This window comes from Dreissena polymorpha, chromosome 3, assembly GCF_020536995.1.
Source record: "Dreissena polymorpha isolate Duluth1 chromosome 3, UMN_Dpol_1.0, whole genome shotgun sequence".
In the NCBI taxonomy this organism is placed as follows: domain Eukaryota; kingdom Metazoa; phylum Mollusca; class Bivalvia; order Myida; family Dreissenidae; genus Dreissena; species Dreissena polymorpha.
Window position 1 is genome coordinate 150,627,618 of NC_068357.1, and position 24,301 is coordinate 150,651,918.

The 24,301-nt window shown below is 35.7% G+C and overlaps 1 protein-coding gene and 1 long non-coding RNA gene across 15 annotated transcripts in view; both read right to left on the bottom strand.

The window, feature by feature from the left end:
• Positions 1-24,301, bottom strand: part of LOC127871985 (zinc finger protein with KRAB and SCAN domains 5-like) — an 87,735-nt gene that overhangs the window by 31,035 nt on the left and 32,399 nt on the right. Inside the window, exons 5-6 of one of the 14 annotated variants that reach the window (XM_052415321.1) lie at positions 4,462-4,632; positions 762-1,040 (exon numbers count right to left, since the gene is read on the bottom strand). The exons of 8 other annotated variants lie outside the window; for them this stretch is intronic. In XM_052415321.1, coding sequence (XP_052271281.1) covers positions 787-1,040; positions 4,462-4,632 — 425 coding nt within the window. In that variant the 3' untranslated portion in view covers positions 762-786. Of the gene's footprint in view, positions 1-761; positions 1,041-4,461; positions 4,633-7,935; positions 8,199-13,375; positions 13,759-19,249; positions 19,884-23,773; positions 23,997-24,301 lie in introns of those variants that run through there. 5 more of the 14 variants (XM_052415330.1, XM_052415327.1, XM_052415323.1 and 2 more) reach the window with 5 other exon arrangements.
• LOC127872012 (uncharacterized) lies at positions 11,721-13,257 on the bottom strand. The gene is made up of 2 exons (XR_008045674.1): positions 13,005-13,257; positions 11,721-12,842 (listed from the first exon to the last, which is right to left on the bottom strand). It is a non-coding gene; the product is annotated as an uncharacterized LOC127872012 (long non-coding RNA).

Below are 24,301 nucleotides of genomic sequence, written 5' to 3' on the forward strand. Positions count from 1 at the left end.
TTGATTGTCTGTACTTAATGTGAACAAATCCAGTAAATAATTTGATTACCCATAGTTAATATGAACACATCCAGTTAATATTTAGATAACCAGTAGCCAATGTGGACAAATCCAGTAAATAATCCAGATTGTCTGTAGTTCATGTGAACAAATCCAGTTAATATTCAGATTACCAGTAGCCAATGTAAACAAATTAATACGGTAAATAAATAGATTACCCATAGTTTTATGTGAACAAATCCAGTTAATATTCCATTTATCAGTAGCTAATGTGAACATATCAAGTTAATAATAATTTGATTACCAGTAGTTAACGTGAACAAATCCAGTTAATTATTTGATTACCTGTAGTTAATGTGAACAAATCCTGTTAATTATTTGATTACCCATAGTTAATGTGAACAAATCCAGTTAATAATTTGATAACCCATAGTAAATGTCAACAAGATGAATGTCCTTGTGGCCATGCAAACTAAGCACAAGTTGTTTCTTCTCCAAACAAATATGTACAGATAGCAAGACAAACAAATCAAGAGCCAGACTTTCTGATTGAAATTAAGACGTATGGCATTTATGGGTTTATCATTTATCAACCATTAATTTACACTTCAGATGCTATCACATATTCTTCATAGCGGTGCATCTATACACCATGTAGGTAATATGAACTGTACATAAAAAGCCAAACAGTAATGGCAACTGAGTGCAAATTTATTAACAGGCACATTGAACTCTCAAGGTAACAGCAGTTTAAATCATACTTTGAGTCTTTCAGGCACAAAGGTTTTACGTTAAACCTCCGAAATCAGCCCCATCAGCCTGTAGATGACGTAAAGAATGAATTTTCAAGTTGACTTTCTGGGTAAAACCTTTTCCACATGTTTGGCAGATAAAGGGTTTTTCTCCCGTGTGTATCCTCCTGTGTTCTAACATCTTGGCATGCCTTGAGAAGGACTTGTTGCATATATCACACACCGTGCTCTTTCGTCTGGTGGCCAAGTTTATAAGCATGCTCCCCTCACCTCCCGTCTCAAGGTGGCCTGGAAAATAGTTAATATTCTTTAGTTATTTTTGGGAAAATAGTGATTAATCTGTGTACCTTAATATTGTTACATAAAACCAAACATCTTTTTGTTCAAAAATTAATATATTGCCCATAAGGAAGTATTATAGGCAAAAGTTGAAAATGTTCCATAAATATTTTCAGTTTAACATTACATAAACAGGGTTTTAACTTCAGTTATTACCTCAAATATAAACTCATGGTTTTCTGCCCCAGCAAATATTTCTCATTTTTTGCTGACATGTTTGTTATCTCAAAAAAGTAGCTTCAGTGACAGCAGTGCCCCAGATAATTATTTCGGAAATAGGGTTTTCACCCACTGATTTTGAAAAATAGGGTGATTTCATTCTTGGAATAGGGTGAAATGAGTTATAAGATGCATACAGTAAAATCATTGCTGCTTCACTTCTGTTGAAGATGCACACAATTGTATTGATTCAATAAAACTGTAAACTAATATAATTAACTTTAATAAACTGATGTTTCATAACATCTTTAATCCTTGAAACTGTCAATAATATAAACTTTAATCTTAAAAAAAATCGATAACACGAATGATTCGGCACTTATTGGCTCTTGCTTTCTTGGTTCGAAAAAGTTAGCGATCGACTGATATTTTGGCGCAACAATTGCGGACGTCTTTCTATTAGACATTTTTATTACGCATCGTATTAGAAACTGAAAGTACAGACGCTTTACAAATACATGCACAATGAACGACGGATTAAGTCAGATTGAAAACGCATGTATGTCGTCGTAAATAATTTGGTCAGCCGCTTTATTTAACTATTAAATCTAGTCCGCAGAGCGTTTGAATAGCTTTGACTGTCATCCGTCATCCAGGCGCTTGCTGAATAAAAACGTCGCCACGTTACGAAAATAATAACAAAAAATACCTAAAATGAGCAAAGTATTTTCGATCAAAGCTATTGTATCGTACGCATCAAATTAGACGAATGTGCGTAAAAGGCAAATCGGGTGCGTTTTCAATACGCATGATATTGTATTTCTTTGCGTTTTTAAACATTTTAATAGGGTGAAATACGCAGATACGCAGCTTATCTGGGGCACTGCATATATTCAAAGTTACTAAGTCAAAAAAGGGCCATAATTCCATAAAAATGACAACCAGAGTTATGCAACTTGTCCTTTACTGTCCCCTTATGAAAGTTTGTGCGTGTTCCAAGTATGAAAGCAATATCTATGATACTTTAGGGGTAAAGTGGACCAAAACACAAAACTTAACCAAATTTTCAAGTATAAAGGGCCCATAATTCCGTCAAAATGCCAGTCAGAGTTACATAACTTTGCCTGGACAGTTCCCTTACAATAGTTAGTAAGTGTTGCAAGTATGAAAGCAATAGATTTGATACTTTTGGAAAAAAGTGGACCTAAACACAAAACTTAACCAAATTTTCAATTTTCTAAGTATAACAAGATGTGTTTGTGAAACACTATGTCCCCATATATGACGTTTGACCTTGAAGGATGACCTTGACCCTTCACCACTCAAAATGTGCAGCTCCATGAGATACACATGCATGTCTTATATAAAATTGCTAGCTTCAATATTGCAGAAGTGACATTACATGGGCAATTTTGACCCATATATTTGACCTTGAAGGATGACCTTGACCTTTCACCACTCAAAATGTGCAGCTCCATGAGATACACATGCATGCCAAATATCAAGTTTCTATCTTCAATATTGCAAAAGTACTCATAAAATGAGCGATTTCGGCCACATAATTTGACCTCTGACCTTGAAGGATGACCTTGACCTTTCACCACTCAAAATGTGCAGCTCCATGAGATACACATGCATGCCAAATATCAAGTTGCTATCTTGAATATTGAAATATTGCAAAAGTGTACATTAAATGAGCGATTTTGACCCATTTATTTGACCTTTGACCTTGAAGGATGACCTTGACCTTTCACCACTGAAAATGTGCAGCTCCATGAGATACATATGCATGCCAAATATCAAGTTGCTATCTTCAATATTGCAAAAGTTATTGCAAATGTTAAAGTTGGCGCAAACCAACAGACCAACCAACCAAAAGACCAACAGACAGGGCAAAAACAATATGTCCCCCACTACTATAGTGGGGGACATAATAAAAAGGGCACATAATTCTGTCAAAATGTCAGTCAGAGTTACATAACTTTGCCTGCACAGTCCCCTTATGATAGTTAGTAAGTGTTGCATGTATGAAAGCAATAGCTTTGATACTTAAGGAATCAAATGGACCTAAACACAAAACTAAACCAAAATTTTCAATTTTCTAAGTATAAAAAGGGCACATAATTCTGTCAAAATGCAAGCCAGAGTTATCTAACTTTGCCAGCCCAGTCCCCTCATGATAGTAAGTAAGTGAACCAAGGTTGAATGCAATAGCATCGATACTTTATAAGAAAAGTGGACCTAAACGCAAAACTTAACCCGACGCCGACGCCAAGGTGATGACAATAGCTCATAATTTTTTTTTCAAAAAATAGATGAGCTAACAAAACCAGTTAATAATTTGATTGTCTGTAGTTAATGTGAACAAATCCAGTAAATAATTTGATTACCCATAGTTAATCAGAACAAATCCAGTTAATAATCAGATTACCAGTAGCCAATGTGAACAAATCCAGTAAATAATTGAATACCCAGTTTTATTTGAACAAATCCAGTTAACATTCAGATTATCAGTAGCTAATACGAACAAATCAAGTTAATAATGTGATTAACAGTAGCTAACGTGAACAAATCCTGTTAATAATTTGATTACCCATAGTTAATGTGAACAAATCCAGTTAATAATTTGATTATCCATAGTCAATGTCAACAAGATGAATTTCCTTATGGCCATGCAAACTAAGCACAAGTAGTTTTTTTCTCCAAACAAATATGTACAGATAGCGGGACAAACATATCAAGAGCCAGACTTTATGATTGAAATCAACACGTATGCCATTAATGGGTTTATCATTTATAAACCATTAATTTACACTTAAAATGCTATCACATATTAATTTTTTTATGGCGGTGCATCTATACACCATGTAGGTAATATCTACTGTACATAAAAAGCCAAACAGTCATGGCAACTGAGTGCAAATTTATTAACAGGCACATTGAACCCTCCAGGAACCAGTAATTTAATCATACTTTATTCCAGAATTATGTTTAAGACTAATGCATTCACAAAATTGATGACAATTTTAACAGTTTTATCCAACACATACAATATTAGGCCTGTTTATGTTAATTTATTTGCTACATTTATAGGTTACAATATCGTCATCTGAGTCATTCAGACACAAAGGTTAAATAAAACCTCCAAAATAACCATCAGCCTTTAGATAACCCATAGAATGAACTTTCAAGGTGACTTTCTGGGTAAAACCTTTTCCACACGTTTGGCAGATGAACGGCTTTTCTCCCGTGTGTATCCTCCTGTGTTCTAACATCTTCGCATGACGTGAGAAGGACTTGTTGCATATATCGCACTGCTTGCTCTTTCGTCTAGTAGCAAAGTTCATGTGCATGCTCCCCTCACCTCCCGTCTCAAGGTTGCCTGGAAAATAGTAAATATTCTTTTGTTATTTTGGGGAAAATAGTTTTAATCTGTGTTAATATTGCTACATAAAACCAAACATATTTTTGTTTTAAATGAACATATTGCAAATAAGGATGTATTATAAGCAAAAGTTGAAAATGTTCCATAAATATTTTCATTTTAACATTACATAAACTTGGTATTTCATTTTTTTTGCTGGCATGTTTATTATCTCAAAATAGTGACAATATGTATAGGGTGATGACCTAGTTTGTCACCCACATCCAAAATCTATTGGGCATTTAACCCTTTCCAACTCAGAGGAAAAGTGAAAATGGCTATGTGCAAACAGCATAAAACCAGAACAGCCTGCGACTAACTTGCAGTCAGTTCAGGTTTTATCTTGTTTGCTGCTCATCAGCATCTAAGGGTTGGAACTCAAACCTTTAAAACTTTAATCTAGTAAGAAAGGTCTATAATTCAATTTAACTAAGGGACTACAAACGCGTCAAAATACCAATCTAAGTGGTCAAGGGTAAAATCAGAATGACTTGTCTTAACTATAATTGAATAACAGACCACTCTCTTATGGTTCAAAATGAGAGTACATGACCGCAATTTTTACTGTAATTTAATAAACATTTAGTTTCAACACTTCTAAAATAAGACAACGCAGTCCAGAGAACTCAAATCAGTAATGAAATTAATACTGTTGATATAAAATAAGGGCATGCCAATCACAATAAACTTTATCCCGGTATTATTAAAGACTCATACATACACAATATGATGACACTTTTAACAGTATTATCCAACACATACCGTACCATTATTAAGCCCGTTTATGTTAATTTATTTGCTACATTTATATGTTGCAATATTGTCATCTATTTGCGTTGCAAACTCACTACATACAGCATGCCATTTATATTGTATTTGAAAGTTGCATTGAAACTCTTTTTTTAATGTTACAAAGCCCCGTGTGTCTGTTGACCAGATGTTTTTTCAGAACTTCATCAAACAAAATTCAGTGCAGAGCGCAAACACCCAAAGCATTAGTTTTTGCATGCATGAGGACAGTGGAACATCTTAAATAGTTTCTGCATATGCAACCATCTCAAAACTATTGGTTTGTTTAAGTTTACTTAAGTCCAAAAACAAAGTTTCCTTATCAGTCCTTCTGAATTTGTTTGCTTAGGGAAAGTGGAACCTCTTAAATACTTTCTGCATGTGCAACCATCTCAAAACTTTAGGTTTGTATAAGTTTAATTATGTCCCACAACAAAGTTTCCTTTACCAGTCTTTCTGAATCACATAAAAACATCAAACAATGTCAAACATTTTAGTTAAGATGCCAGTTCATTATGCTTTCACCCAGTCTTTCTAAAGACCAGTACAGGACAACAACAGGGCACATATCCACAGAGCTACAAAAGAAAAACGAAAGGAAATTCACTAAAATCATCAGATTCCTCAAGTCTCTGGAAATTTCATGCAAAATGCATCTCACCTTAAAATAGTTAGTTTAACATTAAGATTTTCCTTAAGAGATCAAAATAATGGTAAGATTTCCTTTAAAGGGACCGTCAACCACGAATGACAAAAAAAAGAAAAGTTCTGAAATACCGTATTTTTTACAATTATTAGTTTATATTGATTAAAATATCACGACTGGTATATTTCATTACTTGAAAAAGGTTCATATTTTCAGAAATAAAATTACGCGATGTGAAATCAAAAGTACATCGCGAAAATAGGTGACATAACAATATACACACTATAAATAACGCAAGAAGATTGATAATTTATATATATGATATATACAATTCATTAAGCATGCACAACTTCCATTCTTGGGTTTACCATGTGACGATGATGATCAATCTACTGGCGTTTTTTATAGTTAACTGGTAGTGGCCTGGTAGACATACCCAGTAAAATTTATTACGGAATATACTAAAAATATGAACACTCAACACTCAAAATACGGTATTTTACAACTTTTCTTCGTCGTCGTGGTTGACGGTCCTTTTAAGAGGTTTAAATTACTTTATAATTTCCCTTAAGAGGTTTAAATTACTTTATAATTTCCCTTAAGAGGTTTAAATTACTTTATAATTTCCCTTAAGAGGTTTACATAACATTAAAATTTCCCGTAAGAGGTTTAAATTACTTAAAAGTTTATTTTAAGAGGTTTTAGTTATTTTAAAATTTCCCTTAAGAGGTTCAAATTACTATCAAATTTCTCTTAAAAGGTTTAAATTACGTTAAAATTTCCCTTAAGTGGTTTTAATGTATTTAAAATTTCCCTTTAGATGGTTAATTTTCTTTAAAATTTCCCTTAAGAGGTTTACATTCCTTTAAAAATTTCCTTTAAGAGGTTAAAAATATGTTAATATTTCCCAATTTCCCTTGGGAGGTTTAACTTAAGATTTCCCTTATAGATTTAACTTAAGATTTACTATAGGAGGTTAAACTGAAGATTTGATGTAGGAGGTTAAATTTAGGATTTCATTTGGAGGTTTAACTTAAGATTTACCCAAGAAGGTTAAATTAAGATTTTGCTTGAGAGGATAAACTAAAGATTTTATTTCAGAGGTTTAAGACTCTTGTTTCCCCATCATGTGCTTGACAACAATATGTCAAAGATCAAGTGTTTCCCATTTTCCAATCATGTACTTGACAATAATATGCCACAGATCAAGTATTTGCCATCATTTGCTTGACAAGACAAGTATTTCCCATCATGTACTTGACATCATTATGCCTAAGATCAAGTGTTCACCATCATGTGCTTGAGAACAATATACCAAACAAAAGTATTTCCCATCATGTGCTTGACAATAATATACCAAACAAAAGTATTTCCCATCATGTACTTGACATCATTATGCCTAAGATCAAGTGTTCACCATCATGTGCTTGAGAACAATATACCAAACAAAAGTATTTCCCATCATGTACTTGACATCATTATGCCTAAGGTCAAGTGTTCACCATCATGTGCTTGAGAACAATATACATTGTACCAAACAAAAGTATTTCCCATCATGTGCTTGACAATAATATACCAAACAAAAGTATTTCCCATCATGTACTTGACATCATTATGCCAATGATCAAGTGTTTCCCACATCTGCTCGAAAACATTATCCCAAAGATCAAGTGTTTCACATCATGTGCTTAAATTAACTTACAATTTCCTATAAAGAGTGAAAATCACATTAAGATTTCCTTTAGGAACTGTAAGACTACTGGCCCCAGTATCAAATATTTCCCATTATCAAAAGATCAAGTACTTTCCATCATATGCTTAACAACCTTTTAGGAGGTTAGAGTCTACTGGCCTAACTGTCAAGAATTTCCTGTCATGTGCTTGACAACCATATGCTCCTGCAGCTGTGAGTTGCGCTTGTAAGCCTTGGGACAGCGGTCACACTTGAAAGGTCTCTCTCCAGTATGGACTCTCATGTGTTCCTCCAGCTTGGACGGCGCTGGCCAGAGCTTGCCACAAACATGGCAGACGTACATTGGTCTCGAACCCACCACCTGCACCTTTGTGGCCCCTTCCTTTCCAGCCATTGCTGAAAAATTAGAAGTTTTTAACTACATATTGCTGAGTGTACAACAAAAGTACATACAAGCTGCAACTGAAATATTTCAGTTTTACACATATGCAAAAACCTTTTGTTTTATTGCACCCTTGTTAGCCATTTATTTTCAGCTGCCACTGAAATATTAAGAGATTCACACTTTGATGCATGTACAACAAATAGTGCACAACACATATGCAAAAACCTTTTGTTTTATCACACGTTTGTAACCCCTTGGTTTCTAACTGCCACTGAAATACATGTATTAAGAGTTTCACACTATATGTACAAAATCTCTAATCGTAAAAATCAAAATCTCATATTGTATTTGAGCAGGAAAATTGAATGTTTTACACAACATATTGCTGTATATATAACAAATAAGGCTCAACACATATGACCAAGTCTTTCGTTTTGTTTTTGGCAAAACATTAAATGATGGAGCAGACATGTGTATGACTCACTTCTTGTTTGATTTGGAACAGTCAATGTAACAGTACACAAAATATTCATTTACCGGGTTTTCTGCTGGCAAAGAACACACATAAGTTGCACCGTATGTGTGATGGTATTATAAGCAATAATTGGGGAAGTACAGGCATTTCATATTGCAGCTGGTTTAATAAGCGGCAAAAAGGAACACATGTATCTAAACAGTAAACAAGGGCTTTCTGTACAAAATGCATGCCCCTCAAATGGGCTGTCAGTTGTAGTGGCAGCCATTGTGTGAATACGTTTTTTGTCACTGTGACATTGACCTTCAACCTAGTGACCTGAAAATCAATAGGGGTCATCTGCCAGTCATGATCAATGTACCTATGAAGTCTCATGATCCTAGGCCAAATAATTCTTGAGTTATCATCAGGAAACCATTTTACTGTTTCGAGTCACTGTGACCTTGACCTTTGACCTAGTGACCTGAAAATCAATAGGGGCCATCTGCCAGTCATGATCAATGTACCTATGAAGTTTCATGATCCTAGGCGTAAGCATTCTTGAGTTATCATCCTGAAACCATTACATTATTTAAAGTCACTGTGACCTTGACCTTTGACCAAGTGATCTGAAAATCAATAGAAGTCATCTGCAAGTCATGATCAATGTTCCTATGAAGTTTCATGATCCTAGGCGTAAGCATTCTTGAGTTATCATCCGGAAACCATTTTACTGATTTGAGTCACTGTGACCTTGACCTTTGACCTGAAAATCAATAGGGGTCATCTTCCAGTCATGATCAATGAACCTATAAGTTTCATGATCCTAGGCGTAAGCCTTATTGACATATCATTCGGAAACCATTTTACTATTTCGAGTCACTGTGACCTTGACCTTTGATCTAGTGACCTGAAAATCAATAGGGGTCATCTGCCAGTCATGATCAATGTACCTATGAATTTATATGATCCTAGGCCTAAACATTCTTGAGTTATCATCCGGAAACCATTTTACTATTTCGAGTCACTGTGACCATGACCTTTGACCCAGTAACCTGCAAATCAATAGAGGTCATCTGCCAGTCATGATCAATGTACCTATGCAGTTTTATGATCCTAGGCCTAAGCATTCTTGAGTTATCATCCGAAAACCATTTTACTATTTCGAGTCACTGTGACATTGACCTTTGACCCAATGACCTGAAAATCAATAGGGGTCATTTGCCAGTCATGATCAATGTACCTATGAAGTTTCATGATCCTAGGCGTAAGCATTCTTGAGAAATCATCCGGAAACCATTTTACTATTTTGAGTCACTGTGACCTTGACCTTTGACTTAGTGACCTGAAAATCATTAGGGGTCATCTGCCAGTTATGATCAATGTACCTATGAAGTTTTATGATCCTAGGCATTAGCATTCTTGAGTTATCATCTGGAAACCATTTTACTATTTGAAGTCACTGTGACCCTGACCTTTGACCTAGTGATCTGAAAATCAATAGAGGTCATCTGCCAGTCATGTTCAATGTTCCTATGAAGTTTTATGATCCTAGGCGTAAGCATTCTTGAGTTATCTTCCAGAAACCATTTTACTGTTTCGAGTCACTGTGACCTTGTCCTTTGACCCAGTAACCTGCAAATCAATAGAGGTCATCTGCCAGTCATGATCAATGTACCTATGAAGTTTCATGATCCTAGGCTTAAGTATTCTTGAGCTTTCATCCAGAAACCATTTTACTACTTCGAGTCACTGTGACCTTGACCTTTGACCCAGTGACCTGAAAATCAATAGGGGTCATTTGCCAGTCATGATCAATGTACCTATGAAGTTTCATGATCCTAGGCGTAAGCATTCTTGAGTTATCATCCGGAAACCATTTTACTATTTTGAGTCACTGTGACCTTGACCTTTGACTTAGTGACCTGAAAATCATTAGGGGTCATCTGCCAGTTATGATCAATGTACCTATGAAGTTTTATGATCCTAGGCATTAGCATTCTTGAGTTATCATCTGGAAACCATTTTACTATTTGAAGTCACTGTGACCCTGACCTTTGACCTAGTGATCTGAAAATCAATAGAGGTCATCTGCCAGTCATGTTCAATGTTCCTATGAAGTTTCATGATCCTAGGCGTAAGCATTCTTGAGTTATCTTCCAGAAACCATTTTACTGTTTCGAGTCACTGTGACCTTGTCCTTTGACCTAGTGACCTGAAAATCAATAGGGGTCATCTGCCAGTCATGATCAATGTACCTATGAAGTTTCATGATCCTAGGCTTAAGTATTCTTGAGCTTTCATCCAGAAACCATTTTACTGTTTCGAGTCACTGTGACCTTGACCTTTGACCAAGTGACCTGAAAATCAATAGGGGTCATCTGCCAGTCATGATCAATGTTCCTATGAAGTTTCATGATCCTAGGCTCAAGCATTCTTGAGTTATCATCCGGAAACCATTTTACTACTTCGAGTCACTGTGACCTTGACCTTTGACCTAGTGACCTGAAAATCATTAGGGGTCATCTGCCAGTCATGATCAATGTACCTATGAAGTTTCATGATCCTAGGCCTTAGCGTTCTTGAGTTATCATCCGGAAACCATCTGGTGGACGGACGGACGTACCGACCGACATGTGCAAAACAATATACCCCCTCTTCTTCGAAGGGGTGCATAAAAACCATGTTACTTTAATTTAAATTCATTCATTTAACAAACACTTATTTTTTCATATAACACATCTATACAAGACTACATGTACCATATACAGACATATCAAAATCAATCTACAGTTTATAAACAGTAAAATGAACAATGAAAAGCAACCATAGGTTCACACACAGTTACAAGGAATACACAAAATATTGATTTATAAAATGAATATTGTAAATGCATACTTCACAGGCACGCTTGGTAATGAACAATATCCTTAGCAATAAGTCAATGAATATGTTAAATAAGTACTACACAGCCCTTGACTTGAATCCACTATCTTAAATGAAAACAAGAGCTGTCTCCATAGGATGACATATGCCCCTAAAAAACACTTTGATAGAAGTTATGAGCATTTTTCGAAACCTAAACGCAGATTTCGAAACCTAAACGTGGACCCTAAGTTCAAGGTCAAAATCACAGAGGTCAAATTTTTTATGCATATGGAAAGGGCTTGTCCATAAACACATGCATACCATATTATGAAGGTTACATCTGAAGCGACATAAAAGTCATGAGCATTTTTCGAAACATTAACGCAAAGTGTGACAGACGACGGACGGACGGACAGTGAGATAACTATATGTCCTCCTTTGGGGGCATAAAAATAAACTTGCTTTTCAAAAATCTAATGTCCAGCATTGATGTTTTACATAAGATTTTTTTGTAAGATGATATCTAGGGTTAATCTCATACCTATGAATGGATGGAATAACAAACTGGCCTATTAGTTTATGCCTCTCAAGATCTGCAGGAGATGCCAGGGGCATGCAAGTATGACGATCATGTAACATTTGAAAGAGGCTATTAACAATGCAAGGAAGCTTTGGTATCAAAAGTCAGGCAACATTGAATGAATAGAACTTATGAGAATTCTTTTAACAAGAGGCCTTCTACAATGAAAAATATTGGTTATTAACATGCAAGAAGAGTTAAATTAATATGAGACACAAATGTGTGAAACCAAACAAGACTAAGTGTACGGTAATAATTAACTTTATTTTATGCTTTCCGGTGATTTATAGAGAAATATCAATGAAATAAAACTGATATTTCACTGTTTTAAACATTGAAAATATCGATATTTTTCACTGTTTTACTGTGAAATGACGTCATTTTTACAATGAAATGACGTCATAAATCCAGTGAAATTATCCAGTTAAACTCTTTAACAATGTAAATAAACAGTGAACAAGGGACAAAATTGTCACAAAACCAGGTTTTCATTGTGAAAAAAAAATCTGATAAAGGGAGAAAACTCAAACTGAACTTTTGAAATGACCAAAAAAAAATAACCCCCTTTGTAAGTTTTTTTTTTTTTAAAATCTATTTTTAGTCGTGGTGACCTTGACATTGGAGATATTGACGTGATTCTTTCGTGGGACACACCGTCCCATGATGGTGAACAAATGTGCCAAATGATTTTAAAATCTCACAATGAATGACATAGTTATGGCCAGGACAAGCTCATTTATGGCCATTTTTGACCTTTGAACTCAAAGTGTGACCTTGACCTTGGAGATATCGACGTAATTATTTCGCGCGACACACCGTCCAATGATGGTGAACAAATGTGCCAAATGATTTTAAAATCTGACGATGAACGACATAGTTATGGCTCGGACAAGCTCATTTATGGCTATTTTTGACCTTTGAACTCAAAGTGTGACCTTGACCTTGGAGATATCGACGTAATTATTTCGCGCGACACACCGTCCAATGATGGTGAACAAATGTGCCAAATGATTTTAAAATCTGACAATGAACGACATAGTTATGGCCCGGACAAGCTTATTCCGCCAGTCCGCCAGCCAGCCAGCCAGCCAGCCCGCCAGCCAGCCCGCCCGCATTCGCCAATCTAATAACCAGTTTTTTCCTTCGGAAAACCTGGTTAAAAAAGCATTAAAAAAAAAAAAAAATTGTTTGATTCTACGGAATATCGATTTTAAATCACTCATGATCATTAAATACATATTTTATATGATCACTTGTGAAATAAAATCAATATTCCATCTAATCCTACAAATATCCTCTGACTACATGTATGTAGTGTAAGCATGTGAAATAAAAATAATCCAAGACTTAGAGCAAATGAAGCATTTGAAAGTCATGCAATACTGACGAATACTGAACCTGCAAGATTTCAAGTAAGTTTATCATCCGACACTCAATCAGAAAATGAAGCATCTGCTTTCAACAGTAAGTCATTAATTCACTTTTGAATGAATATTGAACATGTGAGATTTCAGATGAGTTTTCCTCTTGAAGCCCCGAGAACATATGGCACATTTGAAAGGCGTCTCTCCTGTGTGTATCCTCATGTGTTCCTCAAGATTGGCTCGACTTCCGCATCGTAGCGGGCAGTAATCACACTTGAACTTTCCCTTGCCCCTTGGACCCTCGCCTAAAAGCAATCACATACGTAACAGTAAGACTGTTTTCATCAGCATACTAAGTGTTCTGTTGTTGTTGTTGTTTGATAGTGCCATCTATTTCTAACGCTTATAGATTTTGATGTTCTATTTCTACTTGAACTTTATGAATGTACATTTTTTTTTTTTTTTGTTGTTGTTGATCTCACTCATTAAATGATATGCAGGGATGGAATAAGGCAGGAGACCACTGGCGTATGGTGCCTATATTTTTAGTTGGATCCTCAGATTTTCTGAGAAAACTCAAATATTGTCTATTGAAGATGTACTAAAAGAAAATTAAATACACAACTATATATATTGCCAAGCAATATATGTCCCTTACCGGCTCCACCATTGTCAGAAATTCCACCATTGTCAGATTTATATATATATATATTTGTTTCCATAGCAACCAGAATTTTTGACATAGGAACAAAATGAAATGACGTGCATAATGTCCATATTGCCATCTATCCATGTTTCAAGTTTCATGAAAAAAATATATAGAACCTTAAAGTTATTGCAGGATCCAGAAAACCGCCATTTTCAGCAGTATTTCTAGTCTATTTGTTGCCATAGCAACCATAATTTTTGATGTAGGAACAAAATGAAATGACGTGCATAATCTCCATATTGCCATCTATCCATTTTTCAAGTTTCATGAAAAAATATGAAAAACTTTTTAAGTTATCGCAGGATCCAGAAAAGTGTGACAGACAGAAAGACAGACAGACAGACTCACAGACGCACAGAGCAAAAACCATAAGTCCCTTCCAGTAGGGGACAATAAGCAACACTTGGGTTAACAAGAGCACCGCATAACGGTGCCACGCTCGGCTGCGAAAGCTTGTCAGTTTTTGTTTTTTTAAGATGTCACAGTAACCTTGACCTTTGACCTAGTGACTCAAAATGGGTGTGGCGTGTAGAACTCATCAAGGTGCATCTACATATGTTTCAAAGTTGTAGGTGAAAGCACTTTGATTTTAGAGGCAATGTTAAGATTTTTGTTAAAGTTTTATATTAGAGGTCACAGTGACCTTGACCTTTGACCTAGTGACCCAAAAATGGGTGTGGCATGTTGAACTCATCAAGGTGCAACTACATATGAAGTTTCAAAGTTGTAGGTGGAAGCACTTTGATTTTAGAGCCTATGTTAAAGTTTGATATTAGAGGTCACAGTGACCTTGACCTTTGACCTAGTGACCCAAAAATGGGTGTGGCGTGTAGAAATCATCAAGGTGCATCTACATATGAAGTTTCAAAGTTGTAGGTGGAAGCACTTTGATTTTAGAGCTAATGTTAAGGTTTTAGCACGAAGCCTACCGCGGACTGCAAACGTCGGACGGCGGACGAGCTGGCTATGACAATAGCTCGGGTTTTCTCCGAAAACAGCCTCGCTAAAAATCAGGACTACTTAGGTCAAACACCAACACCAACTGTATACTGTGAGGGAGTGACTTTTGTCTTGTCAATGATATTTAAGATACTTGCTAAGAAACTGTCCATCTGAAGCGTGGTTTTGTATTGTTATTGATATTGGTGCCTTAATAGTGATAAAACAAGTAGATAGCTCATGGAATACAACAACCACATAAGGCATGATTTATTATGTTTTATTGTAGAAGTCTTTAAGCATCTTATAACTTTCACGGATTGTATCAAAATAAGGGTACATGCATCATTGAGTGAAACACATTTTGCATCATGGAGTGAAACACATTTTTACAGTTTTATATCACACTAAAGCAAGACATGTGTCCAAAGGGCAGAGATGCCCCCATATTCGACTATTGTCTGAAAAAATCCAGTTATGTCAAAAACAAGTTGTTTTATGGTAAAATGTGATGTTTGACCTATAAGAGTGACCTTGACCTTTTAGGTGGGGAGACAGATGTTACACGCAACATGTCGTCTTGTGATGGTGGTCATTTGTGGGAAATAATTGCTAAATACAGTCATAAATGGCAAAGTTCTTGCTGATGCAGAAATGTTCAAGCTGTCTTATGGCAACATTTGACCTTTGACATCTAAGACTCTGACCTTTGAGGATAGGAGACAAGTGTTATTCATGACATATTGTCTTTGAGTAGTTGACATTTGTGCCAAGTTATTTTAAAATCAATCAATATACAGCAAAGTTATGGCTGAGACTGGAAGCGTTGCACAGACGTCAGACATACAGACTGACAATGCGACTGCTATATTCTGCCTTCTTTGAAGGGCGGGGGGCATACAATTTGTGGTCAGTTATTTCACAATCAATTAATAAATGTCATTTTGTTTAATGGCAAAATTTTACCTTTGACCTTTCAGTGTGACTTTGACCTTTGAAAAAGAAAGATGATTTTTTATTCAACACATACTGCAATGGTAGCAAATGTTTGTTACTTATTTAAAATCCATTAATTTATAGAAAAAATATGACTGAGACAGGAATTTCCAAGCTTTTTGATGAAAAATTATAAACTTTGACAAGTCAGTGTTACCTTGACCTTTGCTACAGGTAAGACGGTGTTACACAAGACGCCATGTCTTGTGATGGTGGTCATTTATGGTTACTTATTTCAAAATCCATCAATATAAGGCAAATAAATGGCTGAAACAGGAATTTCAAGCATCTTATGACATATGACATATTTTGACCTCTGACTTCTTACTATTAGCCAGCCTTGACCCTGGATGTACTAAGTTATTTTAAAATCCACAATTATATGGCGAACTTAATAATATGACTGAGACAGGGAGCTTGGCAAAAACGGACAGACAGACAGTGCAACTGTTTTATTCCACTTTCTTTAAAGGGGGGGGGCATAAAAACATATAATACAGTAATACTGATCCAAAACATATTAATGCACATCCACATTTTAAGATTGTAAGCATTATTTGAAACAAAACAATATAATTATACTGATTATTATTATGAGTAGTACTAACAAACAATTGTCTATACATTAAACAATTGATTTTTCAATAAAAAATACCATGATTTAAGACATAACTATTTATACAACTATAACTGTGTAAAACTGTCATCCTCATATTGATGAAATTAACTCATTATGATACACAAACAACTTAATAACCTAAGAACATTCATGAACAAAAACATTTACCGCATAGCATTCTACCATGCATTGCCATGCCTGATTGTAAACAAAATTGTAAACATAAAAAATATACAAAGATGTGTCCTCAAGATCATATGTACACACCACCAAACACAATGAAAATTAAAATTACAAGAGCACTGCATAACCGGTGCCAACGCTCGGCTACGGGTGCAGTTTTGAATAAATGAAAGCTTGTCAGAATTTTTTTTTTTTTTTTTTTAAAGGTCACAGTGACCTTGACCTTTGACCTAGTAACACAAAAATGGGTGTGGCGTGTAGAACTCACCAAGGTGCATCTACATATGAAGTTTCAAAGTTGTAGGTGAAAGCAATTTGATTATAGAGCCAATGTTCAAAACCTTAACAAAATGTTAAGGTTTTAGCACGACGCGGACGTTGGACGACACGAAGAACTGACTATGACAATACCTCATAAAAGTATAAACAATGACACATATGTCTGCAAGTTCTGGTCAGGAGCTACCATGTCGGCTTATGACACCACAAAACCTTAGGTGACCCTTTGCATGCTGGGAAATTTGTTGTCTGCTTAAATGTCGGCTGCTGAATTTCTAAAATTAGCATTTTCTTCCATTTTTTTTCAAAGAATACTATCAGAATAGCAAACAGTTTGAATCCTGATGAGACGCCACGTTCTGTGGCGTCTCATCTGGATCCAAACCGTTTGCAAAGGCATACAAAATTCGGTTCCAGCACTGATAGAGTTAATGACAGGGGAGCTCCTGCCCAGACTGATGCCCATGCTGGGCTGTGACTTCGCTGGCCACTTATGGCAGTAGACCCATTTTCTTAAGACTCAGCTCGTACTGTTCAGTGGAATCTTGATCAAACTACCAAAATTGATGTGACCCAGCTTTTAGCCGTTCAAATGAACAAGAGAAAATAATGTTTTTGTTAATAATTGAAACATTTGTACAAAAAGAGGCATCAAAACAAAGTGTTTTTTTTCAAAAATATTTTCAAAAACATTGGCATCTACATTGTGGTAAAAAATACTGCAAATTAATGTGACAACCCGTATGGCTGTTTAAATGAACAAGTAAAAAGAAAGATTTAAACCACATGTTTAACTTGATATTGATTACATTGAATTTGAAACATCACCTTTAACTTTGATTCTAGCAACCGTAACAGACTGAGGTGGAATACTTATTCGATTAACTAGTCTTGCTAAACTCGATTTGGGAGGTGAGGCAAACATTTTCGCTACAACAAGACCACCCTGAATTTCAACCACATCATTCCCAAAGTCACTCCATGCCTTCTGATCCTTTAGGAAGTCACGACCTAAAATGACCGATTGATTCAGCTTTCTAAATACATGAAAGGTCTGTGTGATTGTTGTCCTACGGTTGCTTGAATCAAAATTAAAGGTGATGTTACAAATTCAATGTAATCAATATCAAGTTAAACATGTGGTTCCAAGTAACCTTCTACTGCCATTCAGTAGACAAAAAATCATATTCAAACATATTCACAGAAATCAATTCAATCTCTTAAAAACTGTTACTATGATATGGTATGAATTTACAATGTATTCAATCAAAAATCAAATAATAACAAGGGACAAAATTGTCACAAAACCAGGTTTTCATCATGAAAAAAAGTCTCATAAAAGGAGATAACTCAAACTGAACTTTTGAACCGAACAAACAAAATTAACCCCCTTTGTTTCAAAATAAATCTATTTTTAGTCGTGGCAACCTTGACCTTGGATATATTGACGTGATACTTTCGTGCAACACACCGTCCCATGATGGAGAACAAATGTGCCAAATGATTTTAAAATCTCACAATGAATGACATAGTTATGGCTTGAACAAGCTCATTTATGGTCATTTTTTACCTTTGAACTCAAAGTGTGACCTTGACCTTGGAGATATTGACCTAATTTTGCGCGACACACCGTCTAATGATGGTGAACAAATGTGCCAAATGATTTTAAAATCTCACAATGAATGACATGGTTATGGTCCAGACAAGCTCATTTATGGCCATTTTTGACCTTTGAACTCAAAGTGTGACCTTGACCTTCGAGATATTGACCTAATTCTTTCGCACGACACACTGTCTAATGATGGTGAACAAATGTGCCCAATGATTTTAAAATCTCACAATGAATGACATAGTTATGGCCTGGACAAGCTCATTTATGGCCATTTTTGACCTTTGAACTCAAAGTGTGACCAAGACCTTGGAGATATTGACGTAATTCTTTCACGCGACACACTGTCTAATGATGGTTAACAAATGTACCAAATGATTTTAAAATCTCATGATGAACAACAAAGTTATGGCCCGAACAAGCTTGTTCCACCCACCCGCCAAACCGCCCGCCCACCCTCCGACAATCGCCAACCTTATAACCAGTTTTTTCCTTCGGAAAACCTGGTTAATATAATAATATTTGTAACTCTGTGACAATATCCATTTAGAAGAGACCAATTTTAAACTAAAAATTCTATTAAAACCAGAAATGTCATCCCTAATTAGCCTGTGCTAACGCATAAAGCCCCATTTTTCCTGAGCAAAGACACATTTGTTGAGACAGTGGCAACTCAATGTAGGTCATATATTCAGTTTAACATGACAGACCATGTGATCGTTCAGATATTCAGTTTCACATGGCAGACCAGGTGACCACTCATATACATATATTCCTTTTCAAATGACAGACCATGTGACTGTTGAGATGTAGGTCACATATACAGTTTCACATGTAAGACCATGTTATTGTTGAGATGTATTTCATATATTCAAGTTCACATGACAGACCATGTGACCGTTGAGATGGTGCCTAAGTCTGAAAGCCTTGTGACACACTGTACACTTGTAGGGCTTGGCTCCCGTATGTACACTCATGTGAATCTTCAGGTTGCCGGGAGACGAGAACACCTGTCTGCACACCTGGCACTGTCTGTCTGAGGTGACATTCACAACAGTCTGTGGGCCGCTTGGGTCACCGTTGGCACGTTGGAACTCTACAATGGAGGAAATCTTGCTTGAGAATAATCATATTAAGTTGTGGATGTGTTGATGTAGATAATACACAGCTATAACAGACATTTGAGCATGGTGTATTAAGGTGTACAGTGTACAAAAATAATTTCTTTTAATAAGAAAACAGTTTAGGTTATTGTGGTATTTTTAGGAAAAGCTTTCAGGCTCTTCATTAAGGAAATGCTTTTAGTAAGATTAAATTTGTCAATTCTTTTTTGTATTGACAGTATCAATACTATAATATAAAGAAATAAAAGTATGTCAAGCTTACATCTGTACAATTAAGGAACTACTTTTGATAAGTCATTATGTTTATCAAATTAAGTAAAGCTCATGATTATAATAAAACACAAAACATTTAAAAATGTCAGCAGGGTTAGTCTTAAGCAGTAACAAAGAAAATAAGACTAATATTTATTGAAGATACTCCGCAAGTGTAGAATACACAGAAGACTATCATTGGAGGATTAGAATACCACACAGGCAAGCCTTCAACACTTGTCCATTAGAATACCACACAGGCAAGCCTTCAACACTTGTCCATGATTAGAATACCACACAGGCAAGCCTTCAACACTTGTCCATTAGAATACCACACAGGCAAGCCTTCAACACTTGTCCATTAGAATACCACACAGGCAAGCCTTCAACACTTGTCCATTAGGATACCACACAGGCAAGCCTTCAACACTTGTCCATTAGGATACCACACAGGCAAGCCTTCAACACTTGTCCGTTAGGATACCACACAGGCAAGCCTTCAACACTTGTCCATTAGAATACCACACAGGCAAGCCTTCAACACTTGTCCATTAGAATACCACACAGGCAAGCCTTCAACACTTGTCCATTAGAATACCACACAGGCAAGCCTTCAACACTTGTCCATTAGAATACCACACAGGCAAGCCTTCAACACTTGTCCATGATTAGAATACCACACAGGCAAGCCTTCAACACTTGTCCATTAGAATACCACACAGGCAAGCCTTCAACACTTGTCCATGATTAGAATACCACACAGGCAAGCCTTCAACACTTGTCCATTAGAATACCACACAGGCAAGCCTTCAACACTTGTCCATGTATGTTATTTATACCACACAGGCAAGCCTTCAACACTTGTCCATGTATGTTATTTATACCACACAGGCAAGCCTTCAACACTTGTCCGTGTATGTTATTTATACCACACAGGCAAGCCTTCAACACTTGTCCATGTATGTTATTAGAATACCACACAGGCGAGCCTTCAACACTTGTCCATGTATGTTATTTATCATTTTATTCATGCCTGTCTGTCTTTAAAAAAATCACTAAATAACATAATAAACATAAGATGACACGATGTTCAACACCAAAATGACATAATTATACAATGCATGAATAATCTGATCTGCTAAAGGATAAAACAAGTTTAAACATTTGTTCAAATTATAAATATTTTAATTCAGGAATTTTACACAATTTAACAAACAATGCAAAGCATTGCAATATGTTGCACAATTATAAACATGTACATAGGACATGGATGTCACTGCACACTGATCTGGGTGTTACATAACAGACATTGAGTGAAAACAGCAATTAGTAACAATTAAGAGACAGGTATAAAATACAAGAAATTAACCTTGCTCTTGTTAAACGTAACACATACTACCACACAATTGTTACCATTACTTTAGATGATAAAATGAATACAATACCATCATGTATGACAAAGTGCAGTGACAAACAGAAAAATACACACCTGGACAGAATTGACACCATAATTATTAAATGCTGACATTATAATAGGGGAGGCATAGAAACATGCATGAATATCAAATAACAATTCATAATGACTCTAAAATTCCTATGATAGTTTATAGTGTTTGAAAGATATATGTCCTCCCAAACAACTTAATACACATACTACGACATTATTCATGATATTTCACAGTTATTCAGATGACAAGATACAACAATGTCCCTGCTTGAACAATAACCAATACATACAATATCTACCAGGTAATCCAGAACACATTTTGTTTCTTCCAGATGCACTTTGATATGCCCTGTCTTGCACAAATAAAGTATGTGTATGGCACAGTGTGTCTATGGCACAAACACAATATGTTTATAGCACAACAGCATGTTTATGGCACAAACACAGTATGTTTATAGCACAAACACAGGTGGTTTATGGCACAAATGCAGTATGTTTATGGCACAAACGCAGTATGCTTAAGGCACAAACACATAATGTTTATAGCACAAACACAGTTTGTTTTTGGCACAGTTTGTTTTTGGCAGTATGTTTATGGCACAAATGCAGTATGTTTATCGCATAAACACATTATGTTTATAGCACAAACACAGTATGTTCATGGCACAAACAAAGTATGTTTATGGCAGAAACACAGTATGTTTATGGCACAAACACAGTTTGTTTATGGCACAAATACGGTATGTTTATGGCACAAACGCAGTATGTTTATGGCATAAATACAGTATGTTTACTGCACAAACACAGTATGTTTATGGCACAAACACAGTATGTTTATGGCATAAATACAGTATGTTTAGTGCACAAACACAGTTTGTTTATGGCACAAACACAGTATGTTTATGGCATAAATACAGTATGTTTAGTGCACAAACACAGTATGTTTATGGCACAAACGCAGTATGTTTATGGCACAAACACAGTATGTTTATGGCATAAATACAGTATGTTTAGTGCACAAACACAGTTTGTTTATGGCACAAACACAGTATGTTTATGGCATAAATACAGTATGTTTAGTGCACAAACACAGTATGTTTATGGCACAAACGCAGTATGTTTATGGCACAAACACAGTATGTTTATGGCATAAATACAGAATGTTTAGTGCACAAACACAGTTTGTTTATGGCATAAATACAGTATGTTTAGTGCACAAACACAGTATGTTTATGGCATAAATACAGTATGTTTAGTGCACAAACACAGTATGTTTATGGCACAAACGCAGTATGTTTATGGCACAAACACAGTATGGTTATGGATTGAGTTCTACTCAATAATTCACCTATAACATCAGACTTAATTCATTTATCACATCATGTTTCCTACAAAGCTACAATTACTTTATACATTTTGTAATCAATGACATGGCTACCAACAGTCACAAATCACTGCCTATCACATTTTTACTTGGGAAAATCCGTTGCATTTGGACTCAAAATTGGAAATTAGTGTTGTTGTTGTTTTGCTAAAAGAATGCTTCAAAATTGAAAATAAGTGTTTTCTGTATTATATTAACTAGGGTTCAACTTATATAACTTTTTTTTTGAAACCTTCAATTGGACATTTAAAGGTCCCTTTTGTGAAAAAAATAAATACTTTTTCCATTGGGAATGGAGCCAAATACCAGCACCCATTTTGAAAGAAAAAACGCTGGTCAGAAATAATATTTACATCTGGGCATTAAATTGCTTGCAAAATACCAAGCTCCCTTGATACGCGTTTTTGATTTACAATTGATATAGGATTTTTTACAATATTTCATCACTTTTTGTTTCATTTATTTGTACGCATTTAGTATCCATTTGGTCAACTGTTCCTTAACATTTACTTCAGCAGAAAATTTCCGTGTCTTGCTTACAGACTTTCAACCCCGTCGGCAATTGATTCTTCAAGTTGGCCTTTTTCTTTGAGTCTTTTGACACATTTCGTGGTTTACAACCATTCAAAGCTTAAAAATAACTTCCTGACTATGTGTCAAGGGGATAAAATAAATAATACAAACAGTTTGAGGCTGGCTTCAAAATACTTCATGTGTACACGCTATGAACATAAATGATCCACATTCGAGTTCTACAGCAATTAAAAGCTTAGACATACTTCATATGTATCACATAATGTTTCTTAAGGTTGCTCTTGTCCGCAAACCCCCTCCCACACATGTTGCAGGTGTGGGGTTTCTCGCCTGTATGTGTACGCATGTGAGTAATCAGTTTTGATTGGCTGGCCTGAAGCTTCCCACATATGGGGCATGGGGACCCTTCCTTGGTGATGACCTTTGACCCAGAGGTCAGCTGCTGGGCGTCCATGGCAACACAGGGATCTGCAGAACACAGTAACAAATATCATGTTATGTTTTGACAAATGTGAGTTATAAGTAATATTTGCTTGAGGACATAAAACAGGTATTGCATTGCTTAGTTTTTTGGTTCCAGATTGAACATAGTTGATGGAACCCATTATCAGCAACGTGAGAATCAAAATGGCAAAATAGTGGTAGCAACCGTAACATGATAATTTTATTATCATGACATTAATAAGTGCCTCCAAATTTTTCAAAGATACAAACAATTTTTATCTTTATAATTCTGAAAATGCAACCATGTTTTTCATTAATGGTTGGACTCG